Source organism: Urocitellus parryii, chromosome 7 (genome assembly GCF_045843805.1).
Source record: "Urocitellus parryii isolate mUroPar1 chromosome 7, mUroPar1.hap1, whole genome shotgun sequence".
In the NCBI taxonomy this organism is placed as follows: Eukaryota; Metazoa; Chordata; class Mammalia; order Rodentia; family Sciuridae; genus Urocitellus; species Urocitellus parryii.
Genome location: NC_135537.1, coordinates 99,373,826 through 99,393,365, shown reverse-complemented (window position 1 = coordinate 99,393,365; position 19,540 = coordinate 99,373,826). Strand labels below are relative to the sequence as shown.

The 19,540-nt window shown below is 37.8% G+C and overlaps 1 protein-coding gene across 1 annotated transcript in view; it reads left to right on the top strand.

Moving 5' to 3' along the window:
* Positions 1 to 19,540, top strand: part of LOC113178182 (vimentin-like) — a 120,489-nt gene that overhangs the window by 75,679 nt on the left and 25,270 nt on the right. The window contains 1 exon segment of the mRNA XM_077801221.1: positions 16,857 to 16,927. Coding sequence (XP_077657347.1) covers positions 16,857 to 16,927 — 71 coding nt within the window.

Sequence of the window (19,540 nt, the reverse complement as noted above, 5' to 3'; positions counted from 1 at the left end):
CATTTAATAAAATTAGAAAACTGATTTTTACATTTAAAAGGAACAGAGAGGTGTGAAGAATGACCAAGGAGAATTTATCAGATATAGCTTTTGACTGGAAATGATTCAAAGGTTCATGAATAGGAGGTTGTATAAATAAAATATGGTATATATAAATGAAAGACAATATGATGCAGCCACAAAAGAGGAATGAGGAATACCTTTAGGGACTACTATGGTATGGTTTTCAGAATGTATTGTTTCATATGAAGTAGCTTCAATAGACTGAACTATATAAAATATATTTTAACTTAAGAGTTCATAGTGGTACTACACCACAAGTCCACTTGTTTCACCATTGGAGCATCCTGAAGTGAAACCTGATGAACAGTAAGAATCTTGTATGTATCCTACCTTTCTGTATGACTAGTATTTGGGCAAATAAACTATGGATGAGGGGAAATTTCTCTTTCTGTGTGTACTTTAGCATTTTTGTTTTTAAATGTTTTTATGAATTACAAGTTTACACAATTGGAGGGTTCATTTTGACATGTCTGTGAATGCATATAACAAATTTGATCCATTTCAATCCCTAATATTACTTTTTCCCCTCTTCTCTTCCCTCCCCCAATGCCCTTTCTCTAATATATTGGTCAGCTTCCTATTAATTTATTTTTTGTTTAGTATTATACATAAAAGTATAATTCATATACTTTTATAATAAAAGTATAATTGATTTTGACATAATCACACTTTTTTAAAGGTATTTGCTGATCTTTATATACTAGAAGATGATTTGTATGTCACCCCTCATTCTTCTTTCCAGTTTAAATAAACTTCTTGTGTGCCTGTTGAACTTTGTTATGCCACCCCTCAGAGGACATTCCAAATTCCTTTTTCATCAAATTCTATAGTCAGTAGAACCCAGAAAAGAGGGGCACTCAGTCCAATCCTTATTTTTCAAAAAATGGAGCTCAATTGCCCAAGTTACAAGGTGACATGATCAGCATCACACGGCTAGGGTCTAAGCTCTGATACTGGCAACAATACTAGCCCTCATTCTTCCCCACTCTAGTGATCTTTCCACAAGCAACTTTTCTTACAGGCAATTGCTTTTAGTTTCTCTTCCTTCTCTGGTTAATCTTCTCTTCTTCCTTTGTATCCTTCCAATCTTCATTGTCATGCTGGAATTTTCTGCTGTTAGAATGTTGGTGACCCTACTTTTGATCATACTTCAGTATTGATTTTTGTTGTAGATTTTTATTGTGGTAGAAGTTGTTTCCTTTACCCTTTTCTGCCTTTGTAGTATTTATGACTCCATTGAGACCTTTCTACAACCTTCATGTTTTCCTAAGCCTTGCTGATTTTCCAATAACTGATAACTGGGACTTAGGTTTACTCATGGGTAACTCTATGAAGCAACCAGCATATGGTTTTCAAGGCCACCAAACTTCTGCCTCTCATGATAGCCCATCAGCACCCATACAATACTGCCAAATACTTAGAGAGCCTCACAGACACAGCCTTGCTCTTCTTTAACACTCAGGCAGCAATGATCTCAAAGGAATGAACAACTGTCTGGAACATCAGAACCTCTTGGCAATTCATGAACAGTGACAGAGCTCAGAGGCAATAGTAGGGATTGGGAGAGTTGCGGTACCTGAGAAGGCAGAATAGCACTGAAGTTAAAGCTAGTTAAGTTTCCCTCAAATGGTACTTTGGCAGGGATAGTACAGTTCTTATTGGGCCTTCTTGATGAAGAGCTTCAAAAGGTTTTATAGACAACAGAGAAGTTGGCCAAAGACATAGAAGAGCTCACTGTCAGAGACCAGCTCCAACAGGGGGTCTCAGGAGACGAACGGATGGTGAGGAGTCGGCGAAAGAGGGGGTGGAGAAACAACACAGATACCAAAGGGAAGGTGTTGATCCCAATCTTTACTTGTGAAATTGATCATATATACTTTTCATTTTGGCAGGCTCACAGTACTTTGTAGTTACAAAACAGGAATCATTATTCAAAGAAACAAAATATTACGTAGTTACAATTAGAATAGAAGAATGTATCTTGGCTTATGCATAAGCAAGCATTTGTACTTTCAGTTCGAGTTTTGCTTTGAGCTGTTTTGCTTAGTTAACTTTTAATAATAGTTACAAATGTCCCAAACTATTGGCCTATACCTTGACTATTCTTTCTTGACTTACTGACTGGAACCGGTGCCATGGTTATGGCAAGTGGTTGAGTTGTTATTACTTTTAATCAAACAAAAGTAAGAGCACAAACCATTGTGCACAGGAACAAGAACAGGTTGCCCAGTACAAAGCACCAATCTGTCTTCTTAACATTAATTTTTCTTCTCTAGATTTTAATTTAATTTCTCAAAAACTTCCTTGACAGGAATACAGGGAGTTTTTCATTAGACATTAACAATTTACACTCCACAGCTGAATCATTGCATTTAGAGTAAACAGATCTATTTTTTAGAAGTATTTGCATTAATTGGGAAAGTCATGATTTTTCCTTCATACTTAATGGTCATATGAGAAGTCACAACTATACTTATTAAAGGAGTACAAAAACAAATCAGCCCATTCCCAGAAACATACTGCGCTCCTCCAGAGGATAGGCACCTTGCGCCATCCACCTCAGTAGGGCCTTGCCACTGCCTGAGTCAGGGGAGGGGCGCAGCATTTTCCCATTTTTTATTTTTTAATTTGAGGTGTTCAATTTGGACGGAGATGCTTCTGATTGATTTCCAGACAAGTCTGAAGAGGACTGGAAGAATGAGACAAACAAGAACAATGAATAAAAAGCCAAAACCAAGATTAATCATATATGACCACCAAGTATTATTGGAAATAGTTTTTTGTACATTTTTGTATAAGTCTGCAGCAAGGTCAGCTGTAGAGTCAGTAGATAAATAAGCCTTACTTATATATTTTACTTGTTGTTGTAAATCTTGTATATTGTGGCCTATTTCAGTTTTATTCCAAATCCCTAATAAATGAGTTTGTACTTGATTCCATCCATATTTAGTTTGATTATATTTTAAGGGAGTAACACAGATCCATTTGAAATTAGCATGACATTTGGTTGTCATTTGAGTTTTTATATTTTGAATCTGGTTTCCTACATATAATAAAGCTTCCTCTAAGGCATTAATTCGGGCCTCCAATTTCTTGTCTATTTTTTCTTGAATAGCCAATACTAATGAAACATTATGAGATAAATCATTAACATGATGAGCAGTATGAATTTCTTTAACTAAAGCTGTAGTAGATAAAGCTAAAGAAGTAATAATTCCTATTAATGCTGTAATTCCTAAAATGAATGCTGCAACAAATCGCTTAGGTCTAATTAATTCATTAAACTTTTTAAGAATTTGTGACCCTTCATCATCATACCAATCATCATTAAGAAGGACAGGAATCATTACATAGGAAGGCTGATGTATAATTATAAAAGTAGTATAGTTTTTCGGAAGATTAGCATGTATACAATTAGTTAACATACATTGATCACAGGAAATAGAATAAACACTATTATTATGATTAATTGTCAAGGTATTATTATTACCTACTAAAATAGCATGAGGAGCATTAATGCAAGCATGAATATTGAAAGGTTCTGGAGTTTTACCAGGTCTGGTTAAAAGAACCATATTAGTAGCTGCAATTAATCTAAAGAGATCTGGGAAGTATGAAACCTTTCCATTAGGGAGCTCACTCTGAAATATGGGAGTGACCCAACCAAGTGAGAACCATCTATGAATAGGAGAACTTGTATACATTCCTTCACTATGATTAAATTTTTGAGACTTAGTCTTAAAATAATTTTTATAATCAAAATGAGGGGCAGAAGCAGACCAATCATAGATCTTAACATCTGAAGACTTAGGCTGAAAGACTTGTGCCCTTTGCATAAATCCACATTGAAACCATATTATTCCAATAAAAATCTTTTTTGTTATTCTTTAATCCACATGGATCAATGGCTTCAGGTTGTATCTTATTAACATAGGTTTCATTAACTATATAATATCCTAAAGAAACAATTCCGAGGAGCCAAAGGCTCCTCTTTTTATTATCCATGTCTGGGAAGCCAGGAGGGCAATCAGTAAAATATTGTCTATAATTAATAGGCATACATCCTTGAGGGATGAATTTATTATCAGTAGCAAAGCAAATAGGAGTCTCTTCTATTAAACCCTTGAAATTAATGTTATAGGACATCTTATGAGGAATAAGGGAATCAGAAATCCCTCCTAACAAATCAGGATTATCAGTAAACACCTTAATATTAAGTTTTCCCCAATCAGTAACTCTTAAAAGAGGAGGATCAGGAAAATAAGCCCAATAAGATTGATTAGCAGAAATCAGTGATACCTGACAGGATAAGAGTGCTAGCATAGCAAGAAACACATTTTCAGGAGAGGCAGAGGCACCTTGGCTAACAACCAAGTTTTGTGCCTGACCGGTCGGATGTTTTATTTGACCCCAGGAAGGTAATTTTGATGTCAATGTTGTTCGTGCCTGTCGAGGGGAATGAAGGTGAAGATTATTCATGTCCTCGGCAAGTTCTTCATCCTGGGTTGATGGCATCCTTGGGTATGGCTTGGGGAGGAACCTCCGCCTGCGATGTGGGTGAGTCATAATGTCTGATGAGTCGATCTGGAATCCACAAAGATGAAGTAGCGTCCTGTGGAAACACACAAGCATATCCTCTCCCTGATGTTAAGAGAATATCAGGTCCCTTCCACTGTCAAGTAAGAAGATCTTTCCATTTAACTAAAGGTTTTCGAGTCATTGTTTGCTCAGACCAATGACGTTGCATTGGAGTTAATTTAGAATCATTTACATTTAAATGATTAATGACAAATAGAGCATGTTGAAGAATTTGATGAGGAGAGCTATAATGTAGTTCCCCATCTTTTAATTTATTAATTTGAGATTTTAAGGTCTGATGAGCTCTTTCCACTATGGCTTGTCCTTGTGGGTTATAGGGGATGCCTGTGGAATGAACTATGTTAAGTGTCTGACACAGGTGTTTAAAGGTTTTTGAAATATAAGCAGGAGCATTGTCTGTCTTAATATGAAGAGGTAATCCCATATATGCAAAGGAGGCAAAAAGATGTTGGGCAATATCCTTATAAGCTTCTCCAGTATGGGCTGTAGCAAAAATAACATGTGAGAAAGTATCCACACAAACATGAACAAAAGATAACTTTCCAAACTCTTGAATATGAGTAACATCCATCTGCCACAATTTGTTGGGTAATAAACCCCTAGGGTTGACACCCATCTGTGGAGAAGGAAAGTGAGTAGGACAGATTTGACATTGTTTAACAATTTGTCTAGCTTGTTCTTTAGTTATATGAAACTGTGCTCTAAGAGCAGCAGAATTTTGATGATGTAATTGATGATCTTTAGTAGCTTGTTCAATAACATTATAAACAGTCCTAGTTAATAAATCAGCTTTAGCATTTCCTGCCACTAAAGGTCCTGGTAAGTTAGAATGTCCTCTAATATGTCCAATAAAAAATTTATAAGATCTCTGTAATATTAATTTTTGTAACTTTTGTAATATGTTAACAATTGATGAATGAGAGGACAAAGAAGATGTTTCTATGGCTGGAAAGAGATTAACTATATATTGGGAATCAGTATAAAGATTAAAAGGCTGTGTAACCTTTTCAAAAGCAGTTATAATAGCAATTAATTCCGTCCTTTGAGCAGAGGTTTCAGTTGTTTGTTGGACTATTGGCTCTTGGTCATCTATAATAGTAACAGCTATTCCATTAGAGGATCCATCTATAAAAATTAGAGAAGCCTGATCGAGGGGCACATGAGAAAAGTTTTTAGGAAAAATAGTATTTACCTTAGTCATAAAATGTAGTAATGGGTGGTTAGGCAAATGAAACAATATTTCTCCATAGAATCCCTGTAATGCTATAGGCCATTCATCATTAACATTTAATAAGAAATCTAATTGTTCCTTTTTATATGGAATAATAATGGAGGATGGATCTCGTCCAAAGAGCTCTCTACTTCGAAGTCTACCTTTACAAATTAATGATGACACCTGGGTGGGATATGAAATATTAATCTTTTTTGGAGTAGAAGGCAAATGAATCCATTCTAAAGGATCATCCTGCCATAGGCATCCAGTAGGAGTGTGTGAAGTCTGTAAGATTATTAACATCCAGGGCTTATTATACTCTATTTGTTGTAAATAATTATCTGAAATAGCCTTCTCCACCTTAAATAAAGCCTTCTTTCCCTCAGGAGATAATTGTCTAGGTGAATTTGGATTTGAATCTCCCTGTAAAATTTCAAATAAAGGTTTAAGGTCAGCAGTGGTTAATTTTAAGTAAGGCCTAATGCAATTAATATCCCCAAGAAGTTTTTGAAAAATCATTTAAAGTAGGTAACGAATCAACCCTAATCTGTATTTTTTGAGAAGTTATATTGTTGGAATTAATTAATCTTCATGGTAAGAAAAAGGAGCCTGAGTTTGAATTTCATCAGGAGCAATTTTTAATCCCCAGTCTCTTAAACTTGTAATCATAAAATTAAGTATTTGCTGGAGTATCAAATAATCAGCATGAGCTAATAAAATATCATCCATATAATCAATTATATATCCAGATGGAAACTTATTTCTCGTGAAGACTAAGGCTGCATCAACAAACTTTTGACATAAGGTGGGGCTATTTTTCATTCCCTAAGGCAAAACTTTCCATTGAAGTCTTTGAAAGGGTCTTTGTAAATTTGGGGAAAGCAGACTAAAAGCAAAACCTTTACAATCCTGTTTGGATAAAGGAACTGTAAAGAAGCAATCTTATAAGTCTATCACCACTATGTTATGATCTTTAGGTATAGCAGTAGGAGATGGGAGACCCAGTTGTAAGGCTCCCATAGTTTCCATAGTTTTATTTAAAGCTCCAAGGAGGCTCTAGAGACGCAGAAACTAACAAATTGGGTGGCCAATCAGAAATATGATATCGAGCTGCAGCCTCCTCTAAGTCTTCCTGATCTTGAGGAGAAAGTTGTTCGTCCTCCTTTTCATCCCCTTGTTCATCATCAGATTGAGACTGTTTAGAGGATGTAGTTTTATAAAATCTAGATGTAGTAGCAGTCCCAATAAAGAGGGTTTGTTCAGACTCCGTCACTTGAGGAGCCAAACAAACTGCCTCATGGGTTGGATCCAAAGCATCTTTAAAAACATTCCATAATGCAAAAGCATCGACAGGAATCTTTTCTGGCCCATGATAATCATAGTAAACCTTCATCTCTTTACCTAGTTTTTTCCATGTTTCTAAATTTAAGGTTCCTTCCTCAGGGAACCAAGGAGAGCATTCTTGAATAAAATGAAAAAAAAATGTCTTAACTGCTTAGAAGAAACTTAAATGCTCCCTTTATGGAATATATGCTTAGCTATATCAATAAAGAGTCCTCTTTCTTTAGACTATTTATGGCCCATGACTTCTCAAAATAAGTTCTCTAATTACTTACCCTTCACTTACTTAGCACCTCTCTAAGGGGTCTTTAGAACCCTAGGTAAGAATCTTATCCTCACCCGAAAACTTCTCAATGAAATGAATGCATCAGACTTATGGATTACTGATTGTCCCTGTTTGGGGCGCGCCAGATGTTGGAGACCAGCTCCAACAGGGGGTGTTAGGAGACGAATGGATGGTGAGGAGTCAACGAAAGAGGGATGGAGAAACAACACAGACACCAAAGTGAAGGTGTTGATCCCAATCTTTACTTATGAAGTTGATCATATATACTTTTCATTTTGGCAGGCTCACAGTACTTTGTAGTTACAAAATAGGAATCATTATTCAAAGAAACGAAATATTACGTAGTTACAATTAGAATAGAAGAATGTATCTTGGCTTATGCATAAGCAAGCATTTGTACTTTTAGTTCGAGTTTTGCTTTGAGCTGTTTCTGCTTATTTAACTTTTAATAATAGTTACAAATGTCCCAAACTATTGGCCTATACCTTGACTATTCTTTCTTGACTTACTGACTGGAACCAGTGCCTTGGTTACGGCAAGTGGTTGACTTGTTATTAATTTTAATCAAACAAGAGTAAGAGCACAAACCATTGTGCACAGGAACAAGAACAAGTTGCCCAGTACTAAGCACTAATCTGTCTTCTTAACATTAATTTTTCTTCTCTAGATTTTAATTTAATTTCTCAAAAACTTCCTTGACAGGAATACAGGGAGTTTTTCATTAGACATTAACAATTTACACTCCACAGCTGAATCATTGCATTTAGAGCAAACAGATCTATTTTTTAGAAGTATTTGCATTAATTGGGAAAGTCATGTTTTTTTTTCCTTCATACTTAATGGTCATATGAGAAGTCACAACTATACTTATTAAAGGAGTACAAAAACAAATCAGCCCATTCCCAGAAACATACTGTGCTCCTCCAGAGGATAGGCACCTTGCGCCATCCACCTCAGTAGGGCCTTGCCATTGCCTGAGTCAGGGGAGGGGCACAGCAACTATTCCTTTCTGCAAATACTTGAACCTATAAAAACCAAACTTAGAGAACCAAGTGTGCTTAGTAAAATGATGAATCACAAAAGGTATCAGAAACTTCAACAAATAATTTGTTGCAGCTTATTTCATAGTTGAAAAGTTTTCTGCTATCTCTTAAGTTTCTGATAGAGAAAGCTAATGATGCTTGTCTCTGCTTTGAGATACTTTGACCAGAAAAAAAACATAAAGTGAAAACTTAGAACTGATTGTGTATATGAAGTTTAAATAATCTAGCATTAACCATGTTTGAATTATAGCTCAATTTCCATTCATTTCTATATTGCAAAACAAAGTGAAACCTGAAAATTCAAATTGTTCCTGTGTGCAAATCTATGGTATTATGAGTCCCAAACTTTGAGTAAGAGTATTAGGAAGTCCATTAGTAAATTGTTTCATCTCTTTCAGTACATTTGAATTTTCCTGTGAGCTCCTAATGCAAGTCAGTTAAAGTTGTTCCTTCCAACATCTGCTTAGAAGTACATCCATCAGGAAAAAAAATGACAGTAGGAGCCCTAGAATGGATAGTGACTGTCAAGTTTCAAGAAGCTATCACAAACCATGTTTGATTTGTAGTTCTATTCCCATTCATCTCTATAGTGCAGAACAATGTGAAACTTAAAAATTCACACTGTTCCTCTCTGGAAATTCTTGAAGCTAGGAAAACTAAATTTGGAGAACAGAGTGTGCAAAAATGAATATATGACTTTTGCTGAGTATCAGTGAAATTTAATAGAAACAAATTTGAACCTCTTTAAGTGCATGTAATTTTTTGCTACTTCATAAATCACTGATACAGAAAACAGTTCCTGAGTTTCTCTGCTTAGAGCTACTTTCAACAGGAACAAAAGAAAGAATGAAAACTCAGAATGGATTGTGTGTTTGAAGTTTCAAGAAACTAGCACAATGCATGTTTTATTTGTAGCTCTATTTTCATACAGCCTATAGGGCAAAACAAAGAGAAATATAAATATTAAAACTATCACTTGGTGTAAACCATTGAACATATAAATCTCAAACAGTGACTCAACTGTGCTTTTTAAGTTTAAAAAATGCCAAACATGAAAGAAATTCTATGAATAAATTGTTGCATCTCTCTCTGTATATTAGTATTCTCCTGCTACTTCCAAAAGTCATTGTGTAAATCTCCTCCTGTATCCTTCTGCTCAGAACTACATCTAATTACCAGTAGGTCGCAGGTCTGCCTACCTTGCAGGCATGGGCGATGGGGTGGCAGCTCTGTTCTGCCCCTCCTCCAATTGGGGTGACATGTCTACTATGCTGGCGGTCCGCTGGGCCTGTTCTGCCAGTGGGTCGCAGGTCTGCCTACCTTGCCAGCTGCAAAATAATTCCTAAAAAGTATGTAAATTCTGTCCCTCTCTTTTCCTCAAAATGAAGGTGGAGAAGTCTTTTTGTCTTCAGAAATACAACTTAATTTCTTTCTGAGCACTCGCCTTTTAACATTCTATTCTTAGAAGTTGTTGGTAGCCTTTGATACTCATTCGTAGCCATATTTTCCTTTATTCCATCTTCTGTTTATTTTAAATTGGAGCTATCAGATTAGACTAGTTTCTTTCATAAATCCTTCAATTATCTCTTAGAATTTTAGAGTCCATAAAATGCTGCTTATAATATTTTGTTTAGGTTTAAACATTCTTAATATATACTAAACTCAGTGCTAAATATTTTACATGGATTCTATGAGTTAATTCTTCCAAGAAAAAATATGTACTCTATAGTATTACTTTGCCCATTAAAAAAAAAATTAGGCTAAGTCATTTTTCCAGGCAGTGTGTGCTCTCCTTACTTTTCAGAGAAAAACACTGAGACTTAGAGAAGTGAAACACTTTGCTCAGTGTCATACTGAGGCTCAGACCTACACATTTCTTGAGTCTGTATTCTGAGCTTTTCCCATTTGTGCTGTAAGTCCCTTTTTACCTTTGTAGTTTTTGACATTTGCTGTCTTAAAATCTTCAGCACACATCAGCTTCAGTATTTCCTTTTCACATTACAAATTCCAGGATGACATGGTAACCATTCAGTTCTTCCCCATTAGAAGATGATCCAAAACATCAGTATCCTTTCTGTATATTTTATTACTTAAGAGAAAACATTGACAGTAAAGCACAATTGTAACCACTTTGTGCTGTGAAGGAATTCTAGTAGATATCAAGAGTACTGAGTTTTCCCCCATAATTTGCCTCTGTGCCAGTTTCGTCCTAGAGACAGTCTATTATCTTAGCACATATCTTAGCACATATTATCATAGTTCCCTGAGACTGTGAGGAAAATCAGATGTATAGACAGTGAATTGTTGACTTGGGTATTATAACGGATAACTGTTTCTAGAAGAATAAACAATCCTTAAGTATACCAGAAGTTTTAGGAAACATGATGGTAGTTCTACCTTTTTATATACTTTATGTAAGGTCATTTTATTCATTTAAAACTAAGTTTCAATTTCAGAACTTGACCCCAAGGATGTTAACTAATGGCAGAGATCTGCTATTTTTGATACAATTAGTGATCTCTTTTTTTGGTTTTCATTATACTAAGCTTGGGAGAAATATATTACTTATTAGCAGCACTGATATGTTTACCTTTTTATTGCCTGTTCATTTTTTAGAAAATAAATACAGAAGCATAATAGGATAATCAAATAATTGCATAAGCACTGTACTAAGTGAAATGTGGCTATGTTGCTGAAATTAAGCTGTTCTGGTTAAGCAAGAGGCAATGTCAAGTTGTGATAGTTTGAAACATTTGTTCAACCATTTACATTGTCTAAATTCAACCCATGAATGTAAATTCAGGGGTAATGACATGTAATTAAGAAAACTAGGGCTGGTAGTATATTTTAGAAATTTGTTAACTATAACTTCCATTTGATTAAACAGGCTTTAGCATATTGTTACTATTCCCCTCTCACTTTATTTTCACCCAAATGGATTTACTATGCTTCTAGTGTCAGGTTTAAGAATTTTCACTAAGATTATACCTTATTTATCACTGGGATTTTTCCTTTCCTTTTATATTTAATCTATTTATTTGTAGAAGAAATTCCTTTTGATTGCTATATTCTTGACATGAATTTTATCAAATGTCAGAAAAAGTTATTGGTTACTTTCTTGTAAGTGTGGGTGTGTGTAAAAGATAATTGATTGGACTTTACTTTTTCACTGTTAACCAAAGGGATCAGCTTGAATCTTTCTCTATTCTGCCCCATCTTACCAACAGGTAGTTTTCTGTTCAGATGTCTGTGTGGTTCTTTATGCATCCCCAGATTCCTTACTTCTCTGAGTGCCAAATGAGGACAAAAGAAGTTTCAACTACAAGCTTGCATGTTCCAACATCATTGTTTAGACAAGGAATCATCAGCTGCTCTTCTTGGGTTCTCCCGCATCTTAGGAGAATAGGTGCTCTGCAGGCTTTGACTGAGCTCTGTGTTTTCAGGTGGGTCTTGGCTTTATCTTCTTGTGGGCCTCTCTACTGGACTCTATATTGGGCAATCCCCTCCTCATATATATTGGTTCAGATTTAGTTTTCCTAGTATTGTCAAAAACACAGTTTCCATTTCTATTTGTTTTCTGCCTGTTGTAGCAAGGTGACTTTGGAGAAGAAAGGGGGTATAGATGGATTTCCTCCACCACTTTAAAACCAGAAGTCTCCTTAGTTTGTTTTAAAAATAATAATATTTAAAATAGAACAGGATATATGCTCATCAATCAATAGTGACTAATCTCTTTTTAAAAATATCTTTATTTCTTTATGTGGTGCTGAGGATCAAACTCAGTATCTCACACATGTGAGGCAAGCACTCTACCACTGAGCCACAATCCCAGCCCAATAGTGTCTACTGTTAACATTGTAAAGAATGTTTTTTTTCACCAAATTTTCTCCTTTTCTCTCAATCTTGTTATCTATGTAGAGTGATAGGAAATACTTATATATGTTTAATATATATATATATATATATATATATATATATATATGGTAATATATATATTTATTATATAATAGGTGTTATATATATATATATATATATATATATATATATATATATATATCACTTATTTAATTTTTGGGAACATGATCTAGAATATACTTAGTCTACAACAATATTTTAATTATTTGTTGGCATTCCACAATACGAATATACTAAAAGTTATTAACCAATTCCCTAGTTTGAGATATTAATTTTTCACCCATTGGCTATGATAAGTAATTCTGCAATATACATCTTTTTTTTCCTTAAAAAACAACAAGCTAAGAGTGCCTTATTTTTTTACATTTTCTTAGAAAAGTTTTGTACAGTGAAATTTCAGCTCAGGTCAGATGGTCATTCATTATGATTTAGTAACTGATTATTAGGTTCTTATTATTATTCAAGGTCAGTGAGGAGGCAGGATTGTAAAGGGAGCCCTGGAACTCAGTAATTATGTCATCCTCATCACTAGAGTAGAGGCTATGTTCCTCAACTTACTAGCAGACCCAGACTGAAGCTTTTTATATAAACATAGGCAAAAAAGGCCCCAGAGTTTTAAGGACTGGGAAACATCCCCTGCTGGGTATTCCTAACATCATAAGACCTAACAGTCTTCTCTACTTCCTATTAGGATTTTTAAAAAATAATTTTTTTCTTTTAAACCAGCTTTAGAGCTGTAAAATAGATAAAAAATATTACACAATTACCTTCTATTCCTTACCGTATGTCCCTTAAGACTAATGTCTTAGCCATAATATAATGGTTAAGAACACTATGTTAACATTGGTAACTTTGGAAACTAAACTACATGCCTTCTATGAATTTCACCAAATTTTCCATTAATGTTCTTTTTAAATAGTACAGGCTCAGGACAATTCTATATAATATTTAGTTTTATTTCTCCTTATTCTAGTCCAGCCTGTAATAGTTTCTCAGTCTTTCCTCATCTTTTGGGACATTCACACTTTTGATTAATACTGCTCCCTTACTTTGTAGAATGCCATTCTATTGGGATGTGTCTGATATTTTCTCATGATTAGATTGAGGCTGTTTGTTTTGGATGACAATACTACAATACTAAGTTTCTCAATGTGTCATATTGAGTTCATGATATTGACATGTCTTATTGATGGTCATGTTTACCTTTCTCAGTTGATTAAGTTGGTGTCTGACCATGTTCTCCCCTATAAAATTATTGCAATTGATAAGTATCTTGGGTGACATACTTTCAGACTATACAAACGCTATATCTCTTCAAAATATTGCCCAGTAATTTTAGTATCCGTTGGTGGATCTTGCCTTCAACAATTATTACTGTGATGTTTATCTAATGGTAATTCTGTACTTTTTCTTTCCTTCTATGTTTATCAATTGGAACTTGTGTGAAAGAGCTCTTGCTTTTCCCTAATTTATTTATCTGATTATTTATTATATCATTATGAACATATGGATATTTATTTTATTCTTTGGATTAAAAGCATGTATACAAAGTTATTTTTTCTTTAGCCTATCATGACATTATCTTTCATACTTACTTAGATTTGTTCTTCATATATTAGCATTATTATCCCTTTGTGCCATCTATGTTGTTAATCTTTTGTCTCTGTCAGTTGCTTTTTGATTTTTCATTAGAGTGCTTTTGTTATGCAAAGCATTCAAAGACATTTTTATGGTGAAATTTATCAATCTTGCTTTTTGTTGATTCTGGATTTTGAATCATCCTTAGAAAGCTTTTTCTACACTAAGTTTAAAGAAGAATTTACTGCATGGTGCATCTTGTATTTGCAATGTTTTATTTTTTTTAAATTCAGATCCCTGATTCATTTGAAACTTATTTATATGATTGATGTAATATATGGATCTAATTTTATCTTCCTTCAAATGGCTATTGTTTTAAACATTGTATCATCCTCTGTGCTCCTGTGTGGTAGAGTGCAGAGAAAAAAAAAGCAGTCACCTTGAAACTCCTCATTCCCAGCTCTGGAGGAATCTTGAGGCCAATTCTCAGACCTTAACAGTAAATGACATTATCCACCATGAGGCTATTAGTTTGGCCTCTGAAAACGGGTTTTGCAAAACCTATTGTTCATTCTCAGGGCCCTGTTGGGGGTGGACAAAAACATAATTTGTGAGTATCCTGTTCCTTGGATAGGGGAATGTGGGACTTGGGGTTTCTCTTTTGCAGTCTGGTGTTGTCTTTCTTTGATGTTAACGTCTTAGGGGTGGCTCTGCAGAGTGCTGGGTGGATGGTGGCCATTTTCAGGCTTATAAACAACAGCCTTTTAATTTTACCTTGGCATCATCCTGGGCTGCAGCCCTCCAGCTTAGCTCTCCAGATGCCTGCTGTTCCAGAATCACTTTCATTTTACCTAACTTGCAGGATGGATGCAGAGCTGGCCGCCCTGCACTGAGAAGGAAGAGTGGGCTTCTTCCCACCCCCACCCCGTTCCCACCCCCAGCCTGCTCCCTGGGAACATTTCCTGTTTGCACAGACACCTGTCTGTCTGCCAGTGTGATTCCTAACCTTCCACCCACCTAATTCCAGGGCAAGAAGGCCCCATCCCAGAGCCTCCTGTTGAAAGCTCAGAATCTGAAAGGGAAGGCTTTTCCTCAGGAACCTGCAACTTCACAAATTCTCTCTCCCTGTCATTGCAGGTTCTTTTAATTTTTTTTAAGCTTCTGAATGTTGGGTTGTTGGTGTCCTTTGGTTGAGCTTTTCCTGGTTCTGATATTTAGGAAGGTGGCTTTGAAACTAGCAGGGCTGCTTAGACACAGGCTCAGCTATTGAACAAACTGCTACCATTTTAGCTTCAATCCAGGAATGAGGCAGTGTTGCCAGACACCATTTTAAGAATCCTGCATAAATAGCTGAGCCACCAATGATCGTTGTGTTATTGTATGTAAGTGAGGTGTTTAAATTTAGCAGGCCACTCTCTTCTGACGAAAACCATTTGTGACAACATGTCAGTTGTTTCTTTGGTGATTTGTGTCACATTCTCTACAGATGCTGTGTAAATTAAACTGTTAATGGGATCCAATATCAGAATGCTAAATGTGTTAATATCCTGATTTAAATCCAGACCAGCCTCCTCCTCCTCCTCTGCTGTGACTAGTTAGTGGAGGACCAGAGCTCCTGTAATTTAATCCTGAGCTATCATCTTTTTCTTTCTGCCTGCCGCCCATCCTGAACTCTCCTCCCAGCAAACCTGGGGCTCTTCTAAACATGTCTCCATCCTACACTGTTGTTCCAGGCCCAGGCGGCCTTTCTGGACACTTTTTTGCCTTGTCACTGTCTCAGACAGCCCGACAGAGACAGGATGTTCTTCTCTAGCCTTCTTCCTGCCCTGGCTTGAGTCTTCCCAATGGAAAACTCCAGCCCTGTCTGTTGGCGATGTACCTCTTTCTCCTTGTGGAACTGTGGTCTGATGGAATTGCATTCTGAGTGGTGGTTGAGTGGAAAGTTCTAGCACCTCAAGCCCTTCTTCACACCTATAAACTCACGACTTCACTTCTTCCCTGGGCTTGGCTTGGGAGGTGATATGGGGGGAAGATCTGGAATGGCCCAAGTTCCAGCAGAGAGGGAGAGAAAGTTCTGGAAGACTTTCCAGCTACGGGAGCTTGCTTACACCTTCCTTCTCTCCCATCCCTGACTCTTGGCAGGGTCTTTCCTCATTCCACATTTGTGGGGGAGGATAATTAGTCACAGCTCCAGAGGGAGCCAAGCCTGCTCTACAAGGATGCACCATGGGGAGTGGGGGGTGCATAGACCCCTAATTTGTAGAGTCGATGCTGATTATTGGAATTGTTTTCAAACCAGCTCTTTCTTCTTCTAGTCAGTCTGGGCATATTTTACTACTTTGTAGTTTAACCTGTATCTCCCCCCCCCCTTGTGTTCCTGCCGCATCAGAGAATTGTAAGATTTTAGCGGTCTGGGAAATACTCACTGCAGAGTTTAGAGATTAAACTCTGGGAACTCTGCCAACCCTTCCCACTGCCTGACTTTGAACCCAGTGCTGGCAGTGAGAAGCTTGTTTATTTGAAGGCTGGGTTCTCATGAGCCCAAAGGGGTAGGTTGTAATTGTGTATCCAAAAAGATTTGCTTTTGGCATACCCAATAGCATGACAATTGGAATAGTAATTTGACTTAAACAACCATCTAGTGTTTTAATGGAGTACTTTAGGAATCTTAACACTGTGAAATCAGGTTTGTTCTTTCCCCTATGGGGGAGAAGGACGGGGGCTTGTCTTACTGGTGGGCTCTGGCTAGGCTTCTTAGCAGCTGCCCCCAGGCAAGTTCTATCCCTCCTAAACATGAACATAATTTGCTCTATTTCAGCTTGGCTGAAGAGGAAATAAAAACTGAACAGGAGGTGGTAGAAGGCATGGATATTTCTACTCGCTCCAAAGGTGAGTAAAATTCTTGCATTATCTATTTCTGCACAAAGGAAGGAATGGGGGTTTCTTTTTATTGTTGGGGAGCCCTGAAGGGTGGCCCTCTGAGCTGGCATTGCAACAGTCCATGAATTGTGAGATGTGGACCCTTTAATGGCTGAACCTAACTTCTGGAGAAATCTTTTGATTGTCTTTCCCCTGCATGTATGCATGGGTGTACCTACTTGTCAGGAATTGTCCCGACATTAGGTTTTGGGCATGTGTCGGGCCTGGAGATGGGCATCTGCTGCTGGCTTCCCTGATTTTAGCAACAGGCCTCTTTGGGATCTCAGAAGTGGGATGAAGTTGGCCTGGTGCCTTGGGAAACAGTGGTCTTGGGTCAGAATTGAGAAGGAAGATCTGGGCTTTCTGGAATGCTGGGGGCAGTGTTTGCATTTAGGGCAAATAGTGGCACATTAGGGCACATCCAGTTTGTTTGCTCAAGGTGTGAGCAGACTCCTCTGCCAGTGGCTGAGGGATAGGTACTCCTCGGCTACTCTGTGAGACTCACAGGCCTCTGCAGAGAGAGCAGGTCCTCACTTCTTCCTCATTGTCCTTTTATAAGTGAGCTGTTGAGTCCTTTTCATGTCTGGTTGATAAAAATGCTTGTCCCTAAACTTAATGGCTGTACCAGTGTTTTTATTCCCTTAGCACCTCCCTGAATGCCTGCTCTGTGTGCAGGGAGGTGGGGAGGGGCTGCAGAGAGGGTACTTACAGATTATTCCAGAAGGATATTCTCATCTGGCCAGAGGATCACAAGTGACTCCCTAAAGGCTCCTGAAACAACAACAAAAAAAAATGTTTTGAGGATTTTTATAAAGCAGCATGTCTGTCTGTCTGTCTGTCTGTCTCTCTCTCTCTCTCTCTCTCTCTCTCTCTCTCTCACACACACACACACACACACATATACACACACATACACTTATCTACTCATTTATTTTTTGCATTACTGGCATGTGACCAGGGCCTTGTGCATGATATTCAAGCACTTGACTACTGAGCTTCAACCCCAGCTCTTTTTATTTTGGGACAGGGTATTTGCTAAGCTGCCCATGCTGGCCTTAAACTTGGCAATCCCCCTGCCTCAGCTTCCCTAGTGACTGTGATGACAGGTCAGCATGGCATTTTGGGCCCAGCTGAGGCTCAGATCACCAGCAAGGCTGGGCTGGCTGGGGGTGGCCTGTGCTGGGGAGTAGGGAGAGGTCGCAGCTCCTTTCCATGCAGGGCCATTGGGTTTCATTGTTGGAGAGAGTCACGGAGTACCTCATGCAGAGTAAGTGTCTTCCCAGAGCTGTGTTTGGAGACAGTTGTGCCCCTCCCCTGCTTGTGGCTGGGTGCAGTGAGCCTAGAGAGGTGTGGTGGCCTTTGTCCTTGCTCTGCTGCTTGCTTTCTGTGTCTGACCTGCTGTTTTCTTATTGTGAAAAGGGTGCTGAGTTTGAAAATAAGGCTCCTTCTTCCCCCACAACTATAAAAATGGCACTGTGTCTATAAAATGCTTACGAAGGCTTGGCCCATACCTGGCACCTTCTCTTGATTAATTTTTCTAATCTTTTGATTTTGTTGTGCAGTGCTTGTGCATGTTAGGCAGGTGCTTTGCCACTGAGCCTCACTGCATCCCCTTTGGTTTCTAATTAATTAATTATTATTTTTTGTATCGGGGATTAAATCAGGGGTGCTCAAATACTAAGCCACATTTCCAGCAATTTTAATATTTTATTTAGAGACAGGGTCTCCCTGAGTTGCTTAGGGTCTCATTAAGTTGCTAAAGCTGGCTTTGAACTCCTAATCCTCTTGCCTCAGCCTCCTAAGCTATTGGGATTTCAGGTGTGTGCCACTGCACCCAGCCGACTTTTTTTTTTTTTTTTTTTGAGACAGGGTCTTGTTATGTTTGAGCTTGTGACCCTCCTGCCTCAGCTTCCCTGGAGGCTGGGGTTGTAGGCGAGTGCCTTTGTGCTCAGCCACCAGTCCCCTTCTTAGGTCAGAGCTGTCATTTCCCCTTGCAGATGAGAAACCTGAGACTCCAGATTGTGGGCTCTACTGGGTGGTCAGCATCACAGTAGGACTGAACTGAGACTGGCGCCAAGGAGGTGGCTCCATTCTGAATGTGCCTGTAGTGGCCCATGGACCCTCATGGTGACAGTAAAGGATCACCATCTAGAGCAGGGCTCTGCCCTGCTCATGCCCCATCTACCTGTGGAGACGCCTCTTCTGGTCCTGTAAGCATGGAGACCTCTACTTTCATCTCACACCTGGGTGCTCCTGACTTGTCATCAGGTGGCAGCATCTCTGGCACCCTATGTGTGAGTCAGGACAAGCCCCTGGAAGGTCTGGCTCTAGAAGCTTCAAGAGTGATGGGCGTCATTTGGTATTTGTTTTTTAAAGATTGACTAGCTTCACTTAGCATAATCTGCTCTAATGCCATCCATTTCCCTCCAAATTCTATGATTTTGTCATTTTTTAATGCAGAATAATACTCCATAGTATATAAATGCCACATTTTTTTTTATCCATTCATCTATTGAAGGGCATCTAGGCTGGTTCCACAGTCTTGCTATCGTGAATTGAGCTGCTATGTACATCGATGTAGCA